The following is a 17,203-nucleotide window of genomic DNA, read 5'->3' as shown; positions in this document are numbered from 1 at the left end:
AGCACCAAAATAATCTTTGAACATGATCTTGTTCAAGGCAGAATTTATGCACCGGATCTCATTAGATAATGGACTCGACACACACGGCCAATATATGAACTTGCAGTGTGTGCAGTCGTCATAAATGGAGCTCGCGTTGATGTCGTCGTGATGTAAATAAACCTCAAAAGAAGCAAAGTCCTAATTAATTGTAAACAAAGCACCTTGCGCCGGCTGGTGCTGTTGGGAGGTGGTCGGGCGGCGTGGGAGGGGGGGCGTGGGGGGGATCCCGAGGTGAAGATGGAGGGAGCGAACGAGAGGAAAGAAAGAAAAGAAAAGAAAGTCACAAGAGGCCGGGATGAGACGACGAAAGAGGGAGGAAGCGGCGACAAGTAGGGAAGGCTTCAAAGGAGCGGCGACGAAGGCAAACGTGACGAGGAGGGAAGAGACAAGGCGGAGGTATTTTGGGGAGGTGTGTGCGTGCGTGCATGCGTGCGCGGAGAACACATCCTCCCGGGGGCTGTGTGTATTTGCAGCGCTTTAATGTCTTTAATTAAAGCCAACAGTGTTCCTCTCTCGCTGCGGCGTTAGCCAAGCAACACTCGGATGCGCCGCCCGCCTAATGAAGGCGAGAAGCCCCCCCCCCCCCCCCCTACACCACTCATTATATCCGGCGGGCTGGAGGTCAGGGACGCCAGGGTGAGCGGGGTTGGGCTCCATGTGCTAAGAGGAGAAGAATGGAAAGCTGCTTGAGCATTTAGTTCACATCATTCATATTCAGCTTGAGGTCCTGCACACAAGTACAACATTTTTTTCCCCCCACTATTAATGCCAAATTTGTTTGTTTTTTTCTTTACTAGCAAACTTCTGTGTTGCACTAATTCACAAATTCTACTAAGACCTATACTACACAATGGTAAAAAAACAACAAATCAGGTTGAAACTTTTCAGATTTTTCATTTGACCCAAAAACTTGGGTCAAATCCTTCATTTTGGGTTACTTTTTTGCCTCATTGTCAGTGTTGAGTGTTTGCTCGTCACCTAGCGATGGCAAAAGAGTCTTTTTTTTTTTTTTCAAGTATGATATGACCGCCAGCGTCTAGACAGGTTGTTGACATGGGGCTGTAATCTTGACGTTCATCTTGTTTTTCCATCCTTGTTTCTTTGCCTCTGAAAAGCGCTCTGAATTTGCCCTGGCGCCGTACAAATAAACTCGACCGGCCTCGTCTAAACGCGCAGGCCGCTGACGGATACGCCGTCACATTGCGCCGCCGGCTTGCTTAATCAATCTGACTTCCACGCCGCGCGGCCGCTCGCTAGCTCGCTTCCCCGCTTCCTTGCCTGCTCGCCGGCCGGCCGGCTCGCACGACCCCGCGTCACGAAGGCTGCAGCCATGGCAACCGAAGCTGGATGCCGTGTGCGGGAAAGCCTTAGTTACGCTTGATTTTTTTTTTCCTTCCATGTAGGCAAAGTATGAGGCTCGGGGTTCGAATCTGGGCTCAGGCTCGAATTTTCTACCGTGCTGCCCGCCTTGTGGAAACAGGCCTAATCAAAAACAGACAGACATATACAAGTAAGACAGTTAAAAAAAACAAAAAAAAAAACATGCTTGCCAAGACTATTGGTTCTCTGTTGACCCACCCCCTCATTGCGGAGCCTGCAACCCATCACTGGGTTGCCACGGTGACCAGCCCACAAAATGACTGACGGGCACCTTTTGAACTTTTTTTTTTTTTTTTTCATAGAAACTGAAAGATGATAGCCGCCGCCTCCGTCTATTACAGCTCCTGCTTTCAAACTATAGCCACACAAATATGCCACCTGTGTGTGTGTGCGCGCGTGCATTTCACTTAGCTTAGCGTTGACTGCGCCGCCGCAGGTTAGCTTCAGAGGCGCGCCGAAGTAAATACATCTGCGGTCCGGGCCGGCCATCTGTCACCAGGCTACGAGTTGATTCATACCCGGACGTGCACTGACAGCTGGGGCGGGTGGGGGTGGGGGTGGGGGCGGGCGAAGGTAGGAAATGGAAATGGAAGGGTGGATGGTGGAAGGGGAGAGGTGAAGGCCGCGGGCAATTAAGGAGCCCAGGCCGAAAAGTGCAGCTTGGAAAGCGAAAGACGGATGAACATCTTTGGTAACAACAATAAAAATGGAAAGCGCAATTTCACAGTGGTTACAGTAGAATAACATTGAAATCGTTGTGGCAAAATGTCAAATTTTGTCTCAATTTTCATTCAGCCGCTAATTGTCATTTGCCATATTGAGACGGGTGTCGTCAAATATCGAAGTATTTTATTGGTGCTAATGGGGAGGTGGGCGGGGTCTTCGGGGGCCCGCCAGAATCATATCAGCCTTAGTGACATTTTGCTCGTCGCTATTCGGATTTTTGGGCGGTGAGACGTTGGGACTGTAACGTCTTACATGTCTGAATTGGCAGGAGGCTGCCGTTGCGTGATTGCGGCGGGCGCCGTGTCGGCGCCTTTGCGGGCCTCGGACTTCAAAGTGGTCCTCTGTAAGTGGCGTCTCTCGCCGGCTGAAGCCAAACTTTGCTGCAACTTAGCTGCCTGCCTTTGAAGCTTGGTTGCCATCAAAGCTCAGCTCAGTGCGGCGGCGGAGAGGAGGAAGAAGAGAAGAATAGGAAAAGGAGGCAGAAGAGGGTCAAAAAGCACACTGGGAAGATGAGGAGGAATAAAAGCTGAAAGATGAAAACGTGACAGAGGAGGAAGTAGAGGAGGAGGGAGGAGTAGCGAAAGAAGAGGGAAAAAAGAATAGAAGGTGGTGGGGAAGAGGAGGAATAAGCAACCAAATCTCCACAGACTGATGAGACAATGAGGCACAAATGGAAGGAAAAAAAAAAAAAAAAGCTTAATGCTAACTCTAACTCATAATGGGAAATGTCATTGGCAATGATTAGAATCTCTATATGTGGCGGTGTTATAAACCTTTAAGCAAGCGGTATATTTGAGCACAAACTCCAGCAAGTCACAGTTATCAATTCTTTATCCTCTGCGACGACTGACACATTTTCCTGCTGAGTTGTGACGTCTCCTATCCGTATATCTGGATTATACTGCCCCCATGTGGTGAAGCGGTGCACACAGGAATGAGCAGCACAGAGTGCATTGAATTGAATGAGCAAATGTGACAAAACTATTTTTTTAACTCCACTTCCATGAACTGTATGTTTTTAAAATGATAATATTAGCGAGTGCATGTTTTCCTCTCATGAAAAAAAAAAAAAACCACTACAAAATGTTTTAGGGGGAGGCAAAAACAGATTAACGGCATATGTCGGCTGTTGTCCTCTTGGTGTCGCTGTTCTGACATCACAGTTCCAATCCACGCTGGCGGGGCTTCACACGCTCACACACACACACACACACACACACACCTTCACGCATTCATTCACTCACACACGCGCGCTCGCACAGTTTCTCCTGCTCGCTCGCTCGCTCGCTCGCTCGCTCGTTCGCTCGTTCGCTCCTCCGCTCCTCACGCCGTCACTCGGGCATCCTGCGGGGGGCTGAGAGAGTGCGCAGTGCGGCCGGCCCACCCGGGGAGTGGTTCCGCTCCTCGCCGTCAGTCACGCAGCCGGAGGAGGCGCGCGCGCACGCACGCAGACACGAGCCGCGCACGTCGCCAACTTAGCTGCGAGTCCTCAACCAAACACACGTGCGCACGATCTCTCGCCCGCCCGCACAAGTTCGTGGACTAATCTGGCTCTTGTGGATTTCCCCCCTTGACGTCCACCTGCTCCGGCGAGCGCAACAATGGCGAGAGACGGCGCCCGGTTCTCCGCTCGGTCCTCCTCCGGGTCCGCCCGCCGGCTGCTGTCGCTTCTGCTACCGGCGGCTTGGCTCCTCCTCACCGGCCGAGGTAAGATAACCGTGGCGGGGTCTACGCTCGGAAAAGTTTACGGCGGCTGTCGGTGATGAGGTCCCGCGCGCGGACTTTGGTGTGCTTGTGCTCGCTTGTCTTTGCTGCTTAAATCGACGGCTTCGGGCGGGCGGCAGGTGACCGCTCAGGGAGCTTAATCCGTCTTGAGCCGTCACGCTCGGCTCACGTTCACCTGCTGGAATGCTCCGTCGGACACCCGCGGAGCTGCCGCCGCGGCGTCATGAATGGCAACCGTGCGCACCTGCTTCTCACGGGAGAAGACACTGATTATTTCCGCGCAATGTCCCACCCCCCCACGCGTGTTTAGAGCAAGGAAAACAATAACATTTGATTCGTGGCAGCGTTAAAGTTGTCGAGGCGTCTCCCACGTTTTTGCACGTTAGCCCACATCACGCTCTATAAATAACTGTGATTAATTAAGACGCCCGCCTGCCTTCACACGGCAACTTTGCAAGAGATTGAAGTTATTGATTGCGGCTCTGTTTGGCCTCCACGTGCAAATTGATCACGGCTTGGTGGTCACGCTCCGAAGTGATTTGTGAAGGAAAAACACAAATAAAGGGGGGGACCACGCCCATCTTGACTCCAAGCACATGTGCGTCGCTGCTTTTTGCGGATGAAATTTGACCAAGCGACTCGATTTTTCGTCAAAGCATGCAGTCTATCAGGCGGGATAGGTAACCCTTGAAAGTGGTTTATTAATGAAAAAAAAAAAAAAAGAAGAAAGAAGCAGCAGCACGAGCGTCTTCTGCCTTAGTGTGCTGACATGCTGTTTGTTTTCGACAGCAAACATGATTTCAGACCTTTACCTGGCATGAGGATAACTGTTGAAAATGGTTCATTGATGAAAAGCAAAACTAAGGATGATGCCCACGTTCTGCAAAGCAGCTGTTTGATTGAAATCTGACATTGTCGCTCTACTGTGCCCCCGCTTGTGCTGACAGGCAAGAGGGTAACTCTTGAAAGTGGAAACAAAAATAATCTTGCGTGCAAACGTTTGTGTTTTGACATGTGACCTTGCTGCTTTATTTTGTCTGCAATAATTGATCGGACTAGGCGAACATACTGAACGTGGCTTATTAATGACCGTGCAAAAATTGGCTTTGCCCCCCCTCCCTTCTCCTTCGGCATGTGTGTAAATCAGCTGTTTGTCTTTGACATCAATATCGTTGCTCTACTTTGCCTTCAATTGTAATTGATCAGGCTTGAGGGTGACTATGGAATGTGGTATATTAATGAGAACCATGAATATGGGCCATGCCCATCTTGTCCCTGAATTGTTGTATGAAAAGTTAGAGAGAGAAAAAAAAAAAAAATCATCCCCTGATACCAGTTTTAGCGATTGACATGAAATTGGTTGTGCGAGTCCATCATGGTAGCGCGCGCGAAAAACTCTCTAGGGCACATGGCCGAAATCGGACAGGAAGTCGTCCATTTTGGTCTCGTGTAGCCATTTTGGGCAAATTCCAAATGAGCCGCTCGTGGCTTTTAATGATTATGGCTTTGGCGTGCTGTGCTGTGACAAGACTGCCTTCGCATGTTGCTCATTTTGTTATGCTCGGCTTGTATATTTGAATGCGAAACAATGCAACTGCCAGCCTCGGGCGGCGCCGCTGCCGTGTTTTGTTAGTTCAAGGCCGTGCGTGTAGATTTTTTTGGGACGCCGCTGCCATCGAGTTGATTCATCAGCCGTCGACTGCTGGTTCCTAATATTATGACTGTGGGCAGGCTGGCGCTCCAACTGGTTTTGCGTGTTGATGCAGGACAATTTGCAGTGTTTGCAAACAACGGGCGGCTGAGTCGGCCACACGCGAACCATTCCAGCGTCCCCCCCCCCAAAAAAAACCACATTTGTGCCATCAATCCGAGCAACAGAAAAGTCAAGATCGAGCCGCTGAAATAATTTCGATTTTTTTTTTTTCACCAAAAGAATCACTCGGTAGTAGGCTAGATTTATGCTAATTATGCTAACATGCTAGCCTGTTACATCTACCATGACCAAGGTCATTTTATTTATTGCCATCTAAACGAATTAGCTAGTCCCTCGGTGATGCTTAAAGGGCCTGTCAAGTGAAAATAAATATCTTAAATTGCCAAGTATATAATGTTTAAATCTTTCAAAATGGTGAAAAATCTGAAAATGGATCTTTTTCATCCGCATCACGTTGGCTGAAATACAATCCACCGGGTTGGACAACGAGGCGCTCTAAAGCGGCCACGACAGTTGAAGCTCCTGTCCGCACACTGGCTGCTGTTACATTGGATTTCGAGGCGTTTCCAAAACAACCTGCACGGGTGACACAGTTGAAAGCGTTTTAATGAACGTTTTCACGCCGTACAACAGGAAACTTCACAAGTGCCAAAGGAGTGTCTGCTTCCTGCGCCGCGTTTTTCCGTCCGTGAGCTCTGCTTTCGCAATCAAGATGGAGGTAACGTGACGGCGGGTGGGGGGGTGGGGGGTGGAGTGACTTCTTTAGCAGCAATGCTAATGAAGTGATGCCACAACACCTCCCTATAGATGCGACCCCGTGCTGAAATGTCAACGATGCCTTTGCCGTTGATGAGCTTATCAGTCGGCGAGCAGGCGCCGATGATTATCGCTTCTCGAGCGGCGCGGCTCTTATTAATGACTCATCCGGTGGCGCTTGTTTGCGGCGAGGACGGCGGCGGCGAGCGTTCCTCGCCTCCCGAGCCCGATATCGCTGGAGGGGGGGGGGAAAAAAAAAACCCCACCTTTTTTTTCTTTTTTTTTTTTTTTTTTTTTGGAATGAAAGGTCAGCGTGAAGTTTGCGTAAAATAATTGTAATTATTTGAGACCTCGCTGTTCACCAGCTATTTGTGTGTTCAGCTGCCGTTTCACATTTTCTCCTCGCTCCGGCTTGTTAATTCACAACAAACAACGGGCCTGCGGCCCGACAACAATTATTGCGACACGCGGAGGTTTCCGTTTTAATCATAATTCATGCAGTTGTGAACACGGGGTGTGTGTGTGTGGGGGGGGGGGGCGGGGGGGGGGGGGTTGTTGCTGATGAGCTGAAGGTACGACGAGCGTTGGATGTAGGCTGGCGTGCAAAGAGCAAAACTACCAATGTTCACAATTCAGCGTCATCCATCTGTGTCAAGGTTTCAATCTGGGAGCAATCAGAAAAAAAATTCCATAAGTAGTTTTGAAGGACGCCTGGAAATGTCCAAAATAACCCCCAAATTCCACTTCCAAGCTGGCACAACAGTCGGTCTTGTGTTTGAAATTTTAGTTTGGTCGCAAATGGACAAGATTTCGACCCGCGCATATAGCGAATATGATTCTCCAATGCCGGGTGCGAAGCAAAATAGGAGACTTTGTGTGTTTTTGGACATGGCTTCTTGAAACTTTTTTTGCGGGTCTGCTCATAAATAGACATGCCGACCAAATTTCACATTCCGAAGTGAAAAGGGCTTTGCCATTGGCAATGCTCCACCGACGACAAAATCATTTCAAACGAACCCTTTTTGTGTGTTTTCGGCCATGGCTTCTTGATTGTTTTGTGGCTCTACGTGTGACAGACATGTCTGCCAAATTTCATTTGGCTCGGCGGAACCGCCCCTTGGGCCTGAATTTTCGAATAATTCCAGAATTGGCTGCGCAGAGCGTTGGTGTGTAAATTTGCCCTCTGTGCTCATATGAAAGTAAAAGGAAAAACCAGTTTTAAATCCTATTTGGACGCATGGTGGCCTCGGCGACCCGAGACTGAGATCCATTTGGAGAATCAGTCACCTTTTTAAAAAAAAAAAAAAGTAATTCTTTGGCGTAAAGGTCCGCAGCCCTCTGTGGCTCATGGCGCATCGACTAAATGTCAAGAGCCTGTCTTGAGACTGGTGGTTCTTTGTGTGTGTGTGTGTGTGCGTGCGTGTGCGTGTAGGTGTTCACTGCCTTTTCTTACTTTTCACACGCACGATAAAGCCCAGCCACTAGTGGACGTCTCGTTCCAGCGTGCTGGAAAAGCCAAGTTGATTCACAAACACAAACGATTTTTGTGTACCGATTCTTGGCTACTAGTTTTGCTGTGATTCAAAATTTGAATCACTGGTGAGCCGTCACAGTTTCGTAGATGAAACCGCCAATCAAAACGAGCTTTCCGAAATCAAAGTAAAAAAAAAAAAAAAAAACGTCAACAGCCACTAAAAATAGCCATACTATTTCCTATATTCTTGCTTTTTTTTTTTTTTTTTTTTTTTTGGTGGTCATCTACTTGTTCCTTGACAATCACGCCATGTTTTTGTGGTTCAATAAAAAAAAAAAAAAAAAAAAAAAAAATCATACAGTGAGGCAAGGCTTTTTAGGCCTTTTTTGTGGGTCGTGATAAGCATGCTTACGAAATTTCGAAACTGTCTGGACATGATGGCGTGTCGTCACGACAACAGCCTGATGACCCGCGCGCCGAGTAAAAGAAAAGAGGGAAGTTTTTCCTCCGATGAAAGGTTGGCCGGCGTTTGCAGGCGGTTGCGTCACATTGTTTGTCTTTTCTCACGCTGGCCTCGCGGGCTTCTTTATCGATCCGCAGCGTTAATGACCCGGCGCGCGCTTAATGAGCATTGCACCTCGCCGCCTCTTGCATTATGCATCCTTCCTAAATCACACTTCCTGTTTTGCAAGCCCGCGGCCGGCGTGACAGGTCGCTCTCGCCTATTTGGAAATGGTCGCCATGGATACGGCCGACGAAGCCGTCTGCCGTCTCCCGCGAGCTGTGCCGTGAGGGTTTCTCGGCGCGGACGATGAGTGAGCCTCGCTGGCGTCTGGTGTGGGGGTTGAGGGGGGAGAGGGGGGGGGGGGCAAGGGAGCGGGGGGCGGGGGGGTGTTGGCGTTGCCGTGGGAGTTGTCGCCAGTGCTCAAAAGCACTTGTGGATTCTTCAGCAGGTCTGCACTCGCTCAGTCGCACGTTGACGAGAGCTGAAGTCGTCACTTTCCTAACAACGCAAGGCGCCAAGTCTATGATGTCATCATGTGATTTTCGTAATTAACGCGGTCCAAAAAATTGGACTTAAAAAAATGAAATTGTGCGAAAACCAAAGCGATATCTCCAATAGGAAACCATGTAAAATGAATTAATTCATTGTAGATCAACTCAAAATAGTCACAAAAAATACATTTTAGAAAGAGTAACTATTGAAAGACTGAAAATGGAATCGGGGGGGGGGGGGGGGTGGAAAGACTGTTTGGGGCCCTTTGAATCCCCCGTCGATAAATATGTCATTTATAAAACAAAAACCTTTGATAAGTATAAGTAGTAAATATGTTACCCCTCACCGCCGGGTGGACACAACTTAAAAGAACTTAAAGGTATTTTGATCGGTAAAATATCTTTCGACACTCTGATTGGCTTGGCTGACGCCCACGTCACTCACCAGGCTGACCTGGTGAGTGACACAGATTCTCTCTCTTTTTCTTGGTTTCTGCATTCTTGGGCTGGCCGGCTGCCGCGTCGGAGGCCCTTTTGTTGGAACTGCGCTTTTTGTGGGAATTAGAAAGGCTGCCAATGCGCCCCCCCCCCCCACCCCCCCCCCCCACTCACTTCTTCTTTCAGCCCTCCAAACACTCACTTTTTATTCAGCCTCATTGTTTACACAGCGAGGCAGCGAGAGGTAAAATGTTTCGCGTCATTTCCAATCAATTTAGAAGCGGCTCTCAATCCGTTAAGGTTAAATTATCTTCGCTTTTGGAGACATTGACTTTTCACTTCCTCTGGGTGCCATGCATCGACATACCTTCTTTTTTTTTTTCCCCAAAATGTGGAAAAAGGCGGCACGGTTTCATTTTTTTACGGCCGGGATCATTTCCTGCTCGGGACCGCGCTGACTTTCTGTGGGTTTCTAGTGGTGAGCAGGAAGCGGAAACGTTTCCATCGCGGCACCTGCAGTACGTTTGCCCATCGACGTTGGCCTTCTGCTTCCTGTCGGGCATCCCGTGAGACATCACTGAGTCATAACAGTTGCTCTGTACATGGTGCGTTTTGTCGCCCGGCGTAGACGGCTGAAAAGTTTTCCAAGGACTTTGTGAGGTTAAGAGTTCTTTTCGTTATCAGCTTTGGATTCCTTGTTGAAATCGTTTTGATCCAGCAGAGCAAATGATTCAGGCAACAATCAGCAAATCACTTCATGGCCACCAAGCTCGATGATTCGCTGTGAAACGCAAAAATGTAAAACTCCACTTTTGGAAAATGCAGCCCCTGCGGCCAGTTTCACTTGGCAACATGAAATTTGGAAGGCAGTTTTATCACCCACAAAAATATCTCAGGAATTCTGCCATATTGCTTCAAAGCTGCCATGCCAGGTTCATTTTGGGGTCCATTTTAGTTGTCCTTCAAAGACTAACTAGTCCAAGAACTTTTGTCCGATTGCTACTGAATTTGAAGCACATGTACTAGATAGATGAGTCGTGCCAAATTGTAAAAATGTTTTGTTTTCGTCATTGATTGTGGGCGGAGCATGGCAACAATGCAAAAAATGTAAAACTCCACTTTTGGGGGGAAAAAAAAAAAAAAAAAAAAAAAACAGCCCCTGCATTCAGTTTGACGAAGCGACATGAAATTTGGTAGGCATGTCTATCATGAGCAGATCCACAAAAAAAAGTCTCAAGAAGCCGTGCCCGAAAAGACACGGGAAGGGCGCCATTTTGCCTCAAAATAGTCATTAACGTTGTAGATTGCCGCTGGCGACACAGTTGAAAATAAATAGGCTTCTTGTTTTGCAATGAACTAACATTGTCACTAGGATCCTTGTTTGTATCGGCGACAGCATTCTACCAGTGCTCCAAAAAAGAAGAGCCCGTGTTGTTGTTGTTTGAGGCAGTCATCGAGTGACATGCGACACAAAAGCACCGCGGGGGTGGGAGGAGGGGGGGGGGGGGAGCGGGCTCTCCCGCGCGAGGGGGCGCTTCGCCGCGTGTGGTCGGCCATTACTCGAAAAGAGGAATGGCTCTTCCTCGGTCAAAGGAATGACAAGTCAGCGGGATGCCTCTTTCACTGGAAACGTCCTCACCTCAGGCACATTTTAAGCGTCAGAAACACGAGCCGTGTTGTAATTACCGCTTGGTGCTACTTACGGATGTTGATGCAGTTAGGGGTGGTACCGAGCCCCCCCCCCCCCCCCCTCGTTCAGCCCCTCCCTCGTTTAGCCCCTCCCTCTAGGTGTTTTTGTGTTTGTTCATTAAGCGCCAGGAGCGTATTAACCCCACACGACTAGCCCGTCTTCATCCTGGCGTCTGTTGGCAGGCGGCGACTCGGGCATGGATGACTTCTTAATCCCCAGGGAGGCTTTCGGAGGCTCCAGTGGTTCTGGCAGTCGTGGGGGGGGGGTGTAGTAGTCTGCCCGCCTCGCTGGACGGGGGGTACTAATGAGGTGTCTTGCCTCACTTTCATGTTTGTCCACTTTGCCTCCCAGCATGCAACGCTGCAAACTTTCTAACAACTTTGCAAAGTTCTTCTCTCCATTAGCTTTTGGGCTTAAATCGTTTGAATCCAGCGGCCCAAATGATTCAGGCAATATCGCACAAATTACGCGCGCGAATCGGCAGGAAACCTCGAATGTCCAAATGTTGTCAATTTCATATGTGTGTGTTTTGTTTTTTTCCCGTCTGTTATTTTTGATCAAATAGCTTCAGAACAACTTTTTTGCAAAACTTTGCCTCCTTCCGTGGAAGCTGCGCGGCTTATGACGTCGCCTCACGGTGGAAAGTCTGGATGTTTTATTCAAGACAATAACAAGTCAAAATAGTTCGGTTCGGTACTTTGCTGTCATGCTTTTGTGCAGAAGGAACCGTTAAGCCACGAAGGTACGTTCACGCGCCAATTCATTTTCGACTTTTCCACTGCTTAGTCAGCTCATCGTTTTATTTCTTTTGTCTCTGACACTATTGAGAAAGATGAATGGGAAAATGATGTCATCACAGTGGTTTGCTTTTGTGAAGTGTGAAAGGTTTCTTGTTGCGTTGGGGGAAGGGTGGGTCAAATTAATTTTCAGAGGTCTTTCAAATACGGAGTACTCTGAGATATTTTGTCTGATTGCTTCCACATTGGAGAAAAAAAAAAAAAAATCAAATAACTTCATTCTTGGTCATTCCCTTTGAGTGGAGCTTAGCAACAAAGTCGGATTACCCCTGGTAGCATGCTTTGCAGCTGTTTTTGAAAATTCAGCCCCCACAGCCGGTTTCACTTGGCAACATAAAATTTGGTCGACATCTCCACGGCGAGTCGACCCACAAAAAAACTCTCGAAACGCCATGCTGGCTTTGAAGCATTTTGCTTTGGGCCAACTATTGTAGGGCCGTTTCCACGGATCCCGAAAAGGTGTGTTCACACAGCCGTTTATTTGTAATTCTCCCAAATGTGGGACAGGCTTGCCTTTGAGCTGATGATGTAACAGCGCGTGAGGAGTCAATATGCAGCGGGCGCGGGGGGTCAAGTGCCAATTAGCGCCGCTGGCGCGCATCCGGCGTGAAGACGCGTCGGGTAACGCGGAAGAATTCAGAGCGCTCGGCCGCCGAGGCTTCGTCGGAGTGACGAGAAGCTGCGGCGACGGGGACGTTTGGAGGTGTTGAAGAGACGAGCGGCGGGGTAGATAACCACCCCCCCCTCGCTGGACACTCTCGGGCCTCTTCAAAATATTTTGGAGAAGAAAAATAGCGCTCAACTTTATGATGAGCTATAAAAGAAAAAAATGCACTGCCATGACATAATTTGAATCAAACAGTTTGTTCATCATGATGATAATTTAATGGGCACTCCTGGTGTGTACATTTTTTTTATGCACTGGACTGCGTGTGTCGTTTCTGTTTGCTGTGGAGTTCATAATTACAGCAGCATACATGCTAGTTTCATTAGCCCGTTTATGGCGTTTCCCGTTGTGTTATTTACAAATGTAGCGGGGACAAGGATACGCCTTACGACTTGCTCAGGCGTGTGCTAACTTGGGTGGCTAATCGCGGGTGCTAACTGGGTGCTAGCTTGCTCAGACCGGAATGTCTCCATGCGTGGCGCTAACAGTAACCTATGCACTTTTTAATTTGTTAATAATTCATCAAAGCGCTGCTGATGAAGCAAAGCTGGTGTACATTTAAGCGTGTGAGTGAGACCATCATGCGCGAGGTGCATTAAGATAATGGATGCCGACTGACCTCATCTCGACGCGATCGATAATCCCGCGTGCGCGCTTTCCAATTCGCCAGATTGTTGTCATGCTAATCACACGCGTGATTTCTAACTTCTCTTTTCAATTAACCAGGCGCCGGTTTGATTTGTGTTGTTTGTTTTTAATGAGGGAAAGGAACACAACGGGGTATCACACGCACACACATCATTTGTCTTCAAATGAAACTACTACTGTTCCTTTTCTCATGTGAATAAATATCCTGTGTGTGTGTGTGTGTGCGTGTGTTTGTGTACGTGTGTGTTGCGCTATCAGGCCCAGCAGTGTGTGTACTAATTACAGTTTTTGATAGCTTGTGAAAAAGTGACTGCGGTGTTATCGCAAGCACCCACTGCTTCCATCACCGAACTGCCACTGTGTGTGTGTGCGTGTGTGCGCGCGCGCATTCCTCATTAGTGTGTGCGTGTAATTTCGGCACCCTGGTGAACATTGTCCACCGTGTGCACAACAATGCAGCAACAGCGGCAAAACACTCGATCTTTGCCGCCGCTTCATAAACACGCACCTCTGAAGAATGCGGACCGTGAGGGTCCCTCGCCACAGGCGAGTCCAAAACTTCTTGGCTGGTGTCCCTCAATACAAAGGGGTACGCATGTCATATATATATATTTTTTTTTAGCAAAAGAAACACGTGAAGCTATCCGACCTCGGGGGACCGTTGCGGCGGCAGTGTTGTTCCTCCGCTGCGGACCTTTGTCACCAGCGCTGCCCACCGGCGGAGACGTAATTGCGGTGTCAAGTGGGGATTGGCCCGTGAAGACCAACAAAGACGAGTGGAGGGACACACACCTGCAGCAAACACACAAACACTTATCAGGCGCGGAAAAGACGCGCACACGCACACCTACACACGCGGCGGCGGCGGCGGCGAAGAGAAGCCATTCATCATGAGCCAAAGAGGCGCAGGAGGAAGCCTGCAAGGCAGCAGCTCCGAAGAGCAAATGTGTGTTATTTGGCCACCAAAGTGCTCACGTAACCAGTTGGGTCTGAAGTCCTGATGTGGTTTGTACCGGAAGGCTTGAAGGCCACACAAGACGACTTTATTCGTACAGCCCTCGTTTTTAACATGCAGCCTGTTAAGGACTTGTTACTTTATTCATACATGCTCTTTGTGTGGCTTTACTCTTTATCATGGACTCCACTGCAGAAGTGCGTGTTGCTTCAAAAAGTAACAACGTATTATGAATCCAAAATATATATAGTGTGCCCTTTTCTGTTGTAAAAGCGTACTAGTCGGGTCCGCAGTACTTTTTGCTACTTTATTAATACAAAATGTTATTGCGCCCATCCCTGTTTAACTATAGTAACAGTTTGTCGTTATATGCTAATTCAATTCGTATTTTTTTTTTTTTTTTTTTTTGACGGGGTCATGTTTGTCTCTCATGAAATGTACATGGCAGGCCCACAAGGCAAAGTGGTGGTGATGGTGGTGGTATTGATGACTCGGGGCCGCCCCCTTGCACCCTCCTTTTGTATCGTGCTAAATGGGCACCAGTCAGTAGCGTTCACACGCTGCTTAATGTGCCGCGCCGGAGCTGCTAATTAGCCACCTAGCCTGCCGGCTGACATTTGCCTTCCAATTAGCACTGTTGTGCGTCTCGTTGCACAAAGCGCATGAAGGGAGCAAAACATTTGACCCCGCGCTCAATGCACGGTCTGCTGGCGAGCGGTCACCGCATGAGCTCGGGTCGCCGCGGCGGCCATGTGGTTAGTTGTGTCTTTTGGGACAGCTCTTGTTTTGTTAGCTAGGTAAGTAGATGTAGTACTTATACCTGTAATTAACACCTTCCAAGTTGCCATCCAATTAGAAGAATGCCTTTGTTCTTGCCATGGTGACTCCCAATCAACTACTTGCGGGATGCGCTAGCGCTAGCCGCAAGCGCTAGCTGCAGTGCTAGCACTCTTGTTATTGATTTTATGTATGTGTCCTTTTGGCGGCTTCACCACGCCCCAAAAGTCGCCAATTTTGGCAAGCCCATTTATCCTTTGAAAAATGCCAATATCTTGGGCGTCCCTGACACGACACCCCCAAATTTTCTACGTAGCGCCCCGGGAAAAATTAGAGCAACATTTCTCCCGAAGGTCTCAAGGACTCGTGGTTGTCTGTCATTTTGATTTGAAGCAGCCATTTTGGGCAATCCTTATGGATGCTTCAAAGCCTCCCGCAGTGGCGCTAGTAGCATTTATTTATTTATTTTTATTTTTTTTTTCATTTCCTCTGCCTGCGGCCCACGCTGGCCATCCGTTTGCTTGTCGCAATTTCTTTGAGGGATTCAGTGCGCTGCGTTTTCAAGTAGCACTTCATTGACGTCCACTGCTTTTCACACGGGATTTATGGACACGGGACGTCGGCCGTTGGAAGATTTAACCCCGGAAGGTGGCCATAAAGAACAAATGGGGGTTAGGTCCAGTCGAATCAGGGTCGAGCTCGCATGTTGTGTGTGCGTGTAGCGCAAGAGTGCGTGCGGTAAACGGCGAAAATTAGAATCGGAGTCCATTTCACGTGTGGCTACGTGTAGGATAAAAGTGGAGACGGACGGCGCGCCCGCACAGGTGTCGACCGGCGTTTTGAACCCGCTGTGAAGTCACGCCGCAGCTCGGCATGCTGGGACTTTGAGTTGGCTGAGTAGGAGGCGGAGGAGGACTTTGCGAAGATGAAAGAAGACAAATCGCTGCCTGCTCATCCTGTTTATCAGGCGGCCGCATATTGCACATGGCGGCCGGGCCGGAATGTTTGCGAGATGATTGGACTGATAGTGGCCCGCCCCCGGGGAGCCATTTTTTTTTTTTGCACACTGTCCACTGCGCTTGTTGATCAGCCTGCCAGCGTCCTTCTTGTTGTTGTTGTTGTTGTTGTTGTTGTTTGTCATTATGTTGTGTTGTGCAGGCTTTTTGGGGACCTCTGGACACAAAGCTCGGGCTGCAGGCAACAATGGAATTACAAGCACTGGCAGCAGCGCATGGCAGCCCGAGAAGATTAGTGTTATTCCATAAACTGTGCACTCCTTTGGGAATTGTCAGTCGTAGCGCTCACTTAGCGGGCGACGTCTCTGCCAGGATTTCAGCTTGTGCTCGCTGGGATTTTCCACACCAACACGGCTCGCTCTTGGCGCCTCTGATCAGTGACTGCCAGCTCGCCAGGCGGAAAAGTAGCTCGCAAACCAACCGCGGACTTGATACTCGGATTCCGGAATCTGCGACATTCCTCTGTCTTAGCTGCCTTTCAAGCCTGAAAGACGTCCGCTCCGCGTTATCGGCTACCGCATCAACGAGTGGCTCTGGTGCCGTCACTCTGCAATCTTTTCAACCTAACACATGTGGCTTCAGCTTAGGGTTGAGGGTACTATTCCTGAGATTTTTGGAACTGAAGCGGGAGAGTTTGTCCTGAGCTTGTCCACGCCAACTGCGGTTGGAAGGACCCATGATATCCTTGTGCAACAGACTCCAGAGATGAAGTGACAAAAAAGCCATCGTGAAGCCATAGTTCGACGGACCCTTGGGACCCCCACTAGACGTCAGTCTGCAGATGGCGCTTCGGTCGAAAGGGCAGCCTTTCTCAACTGCGGGTTGTGGGTATTACTCCAGAGACCTTGATAACAAATGCTGCCCCGATGTCGGATAGTTAGTCGTGAAGTCACAGTTTGAAGGACCCTTGGGACCCCTATGCGATGGACTCTGCGGATTTCTCTTTGGGTTCGTGGACAGGCTTTTCAACTCTGGTTTTAGGGTACTACTTCAGAGACTTTGGCGACTAATGGTGTCAGTCGCGGGAGGGTTAGCCATGTGGCCATCCATGCTGTGCCCAATTTGAAGGACTCCGTAGAACCCGGTGCCTTAAATTTCGAGTGAATGGGCTTTTAAATTCTTAGTTGAGGGTCAAGAACCCGCAGACTGGAAGAGTTCTAGATCGATTTGGTCCTGATGCTGAGCACAAGCAGGAGGTTCTCAGAGCAGTCGATAAAGAGGTCGATTCTCTGAACAACTGGAATGCCGAGTCTTCTAACGTGATCTTTCTCTAAATTTGCGTTTCGACACCGTCCCTTTCGTTTTGGCAACGTTTTTAGTTGACAAACAGACAGCTGCTGATGTTATTGATCGAACGTGGCTGTTAAAATTCCGGTCCGAGTCCAATATTACCCCGAGGTTT

The 17,203-nt window shown here is 48.9% G+C and overlaps 1 protein-coding gene across 2 annotated transcripts in view; it reads left to right on the top strand.

The window, feature by feature from the left end:
• Positions 1-3,276: 3,276 nt before the first annotated feature.
• pvrl2l (PVR cell adhesion molecule related 2 like) overlaps positions 3,277-17,203 on the top strand; it is a 107,495-nt gene continuing 93,568 nt past the window's right edge. The window contains exon 1 of one of the 2 annotated variants that reach the window (XM_086014142.1): positions 3,277-3,855. In XM_086014142.1, the coding sequence (XP_085870268.1) occupies positions 3,750-3,855 (106 nt within the window). In that variant the 5' untranslated portion in view covers positions 3,277-3,749. The remainder of the gene's footprint in view (positions 3,856-17,203) is intronic. The other variant, XM_086014144.1, reaches the window with a different exon arrangement.

Source organism: Filicampus tigris, chromosome 18 (assembly GCF_054856515.1).
Source record: "Filicampus tigris isolate MCC_2025a chromosome 18, RoL_Ftig_1.0, whole genome shotgun sequence".
In the NCBI taxonomy this organism is placed as follows: domain Eukaryota; kingdom Metazoa; phylum Chordata; class Actinopteri; order Syngnathiformes; family Syngnathidae; genus Filicampus; species Filicampus tigris.
Note: the sequence above shows the minus strand (reverse complement) of the source record. Positions and strands in the feature narration are given on the sequence as shown.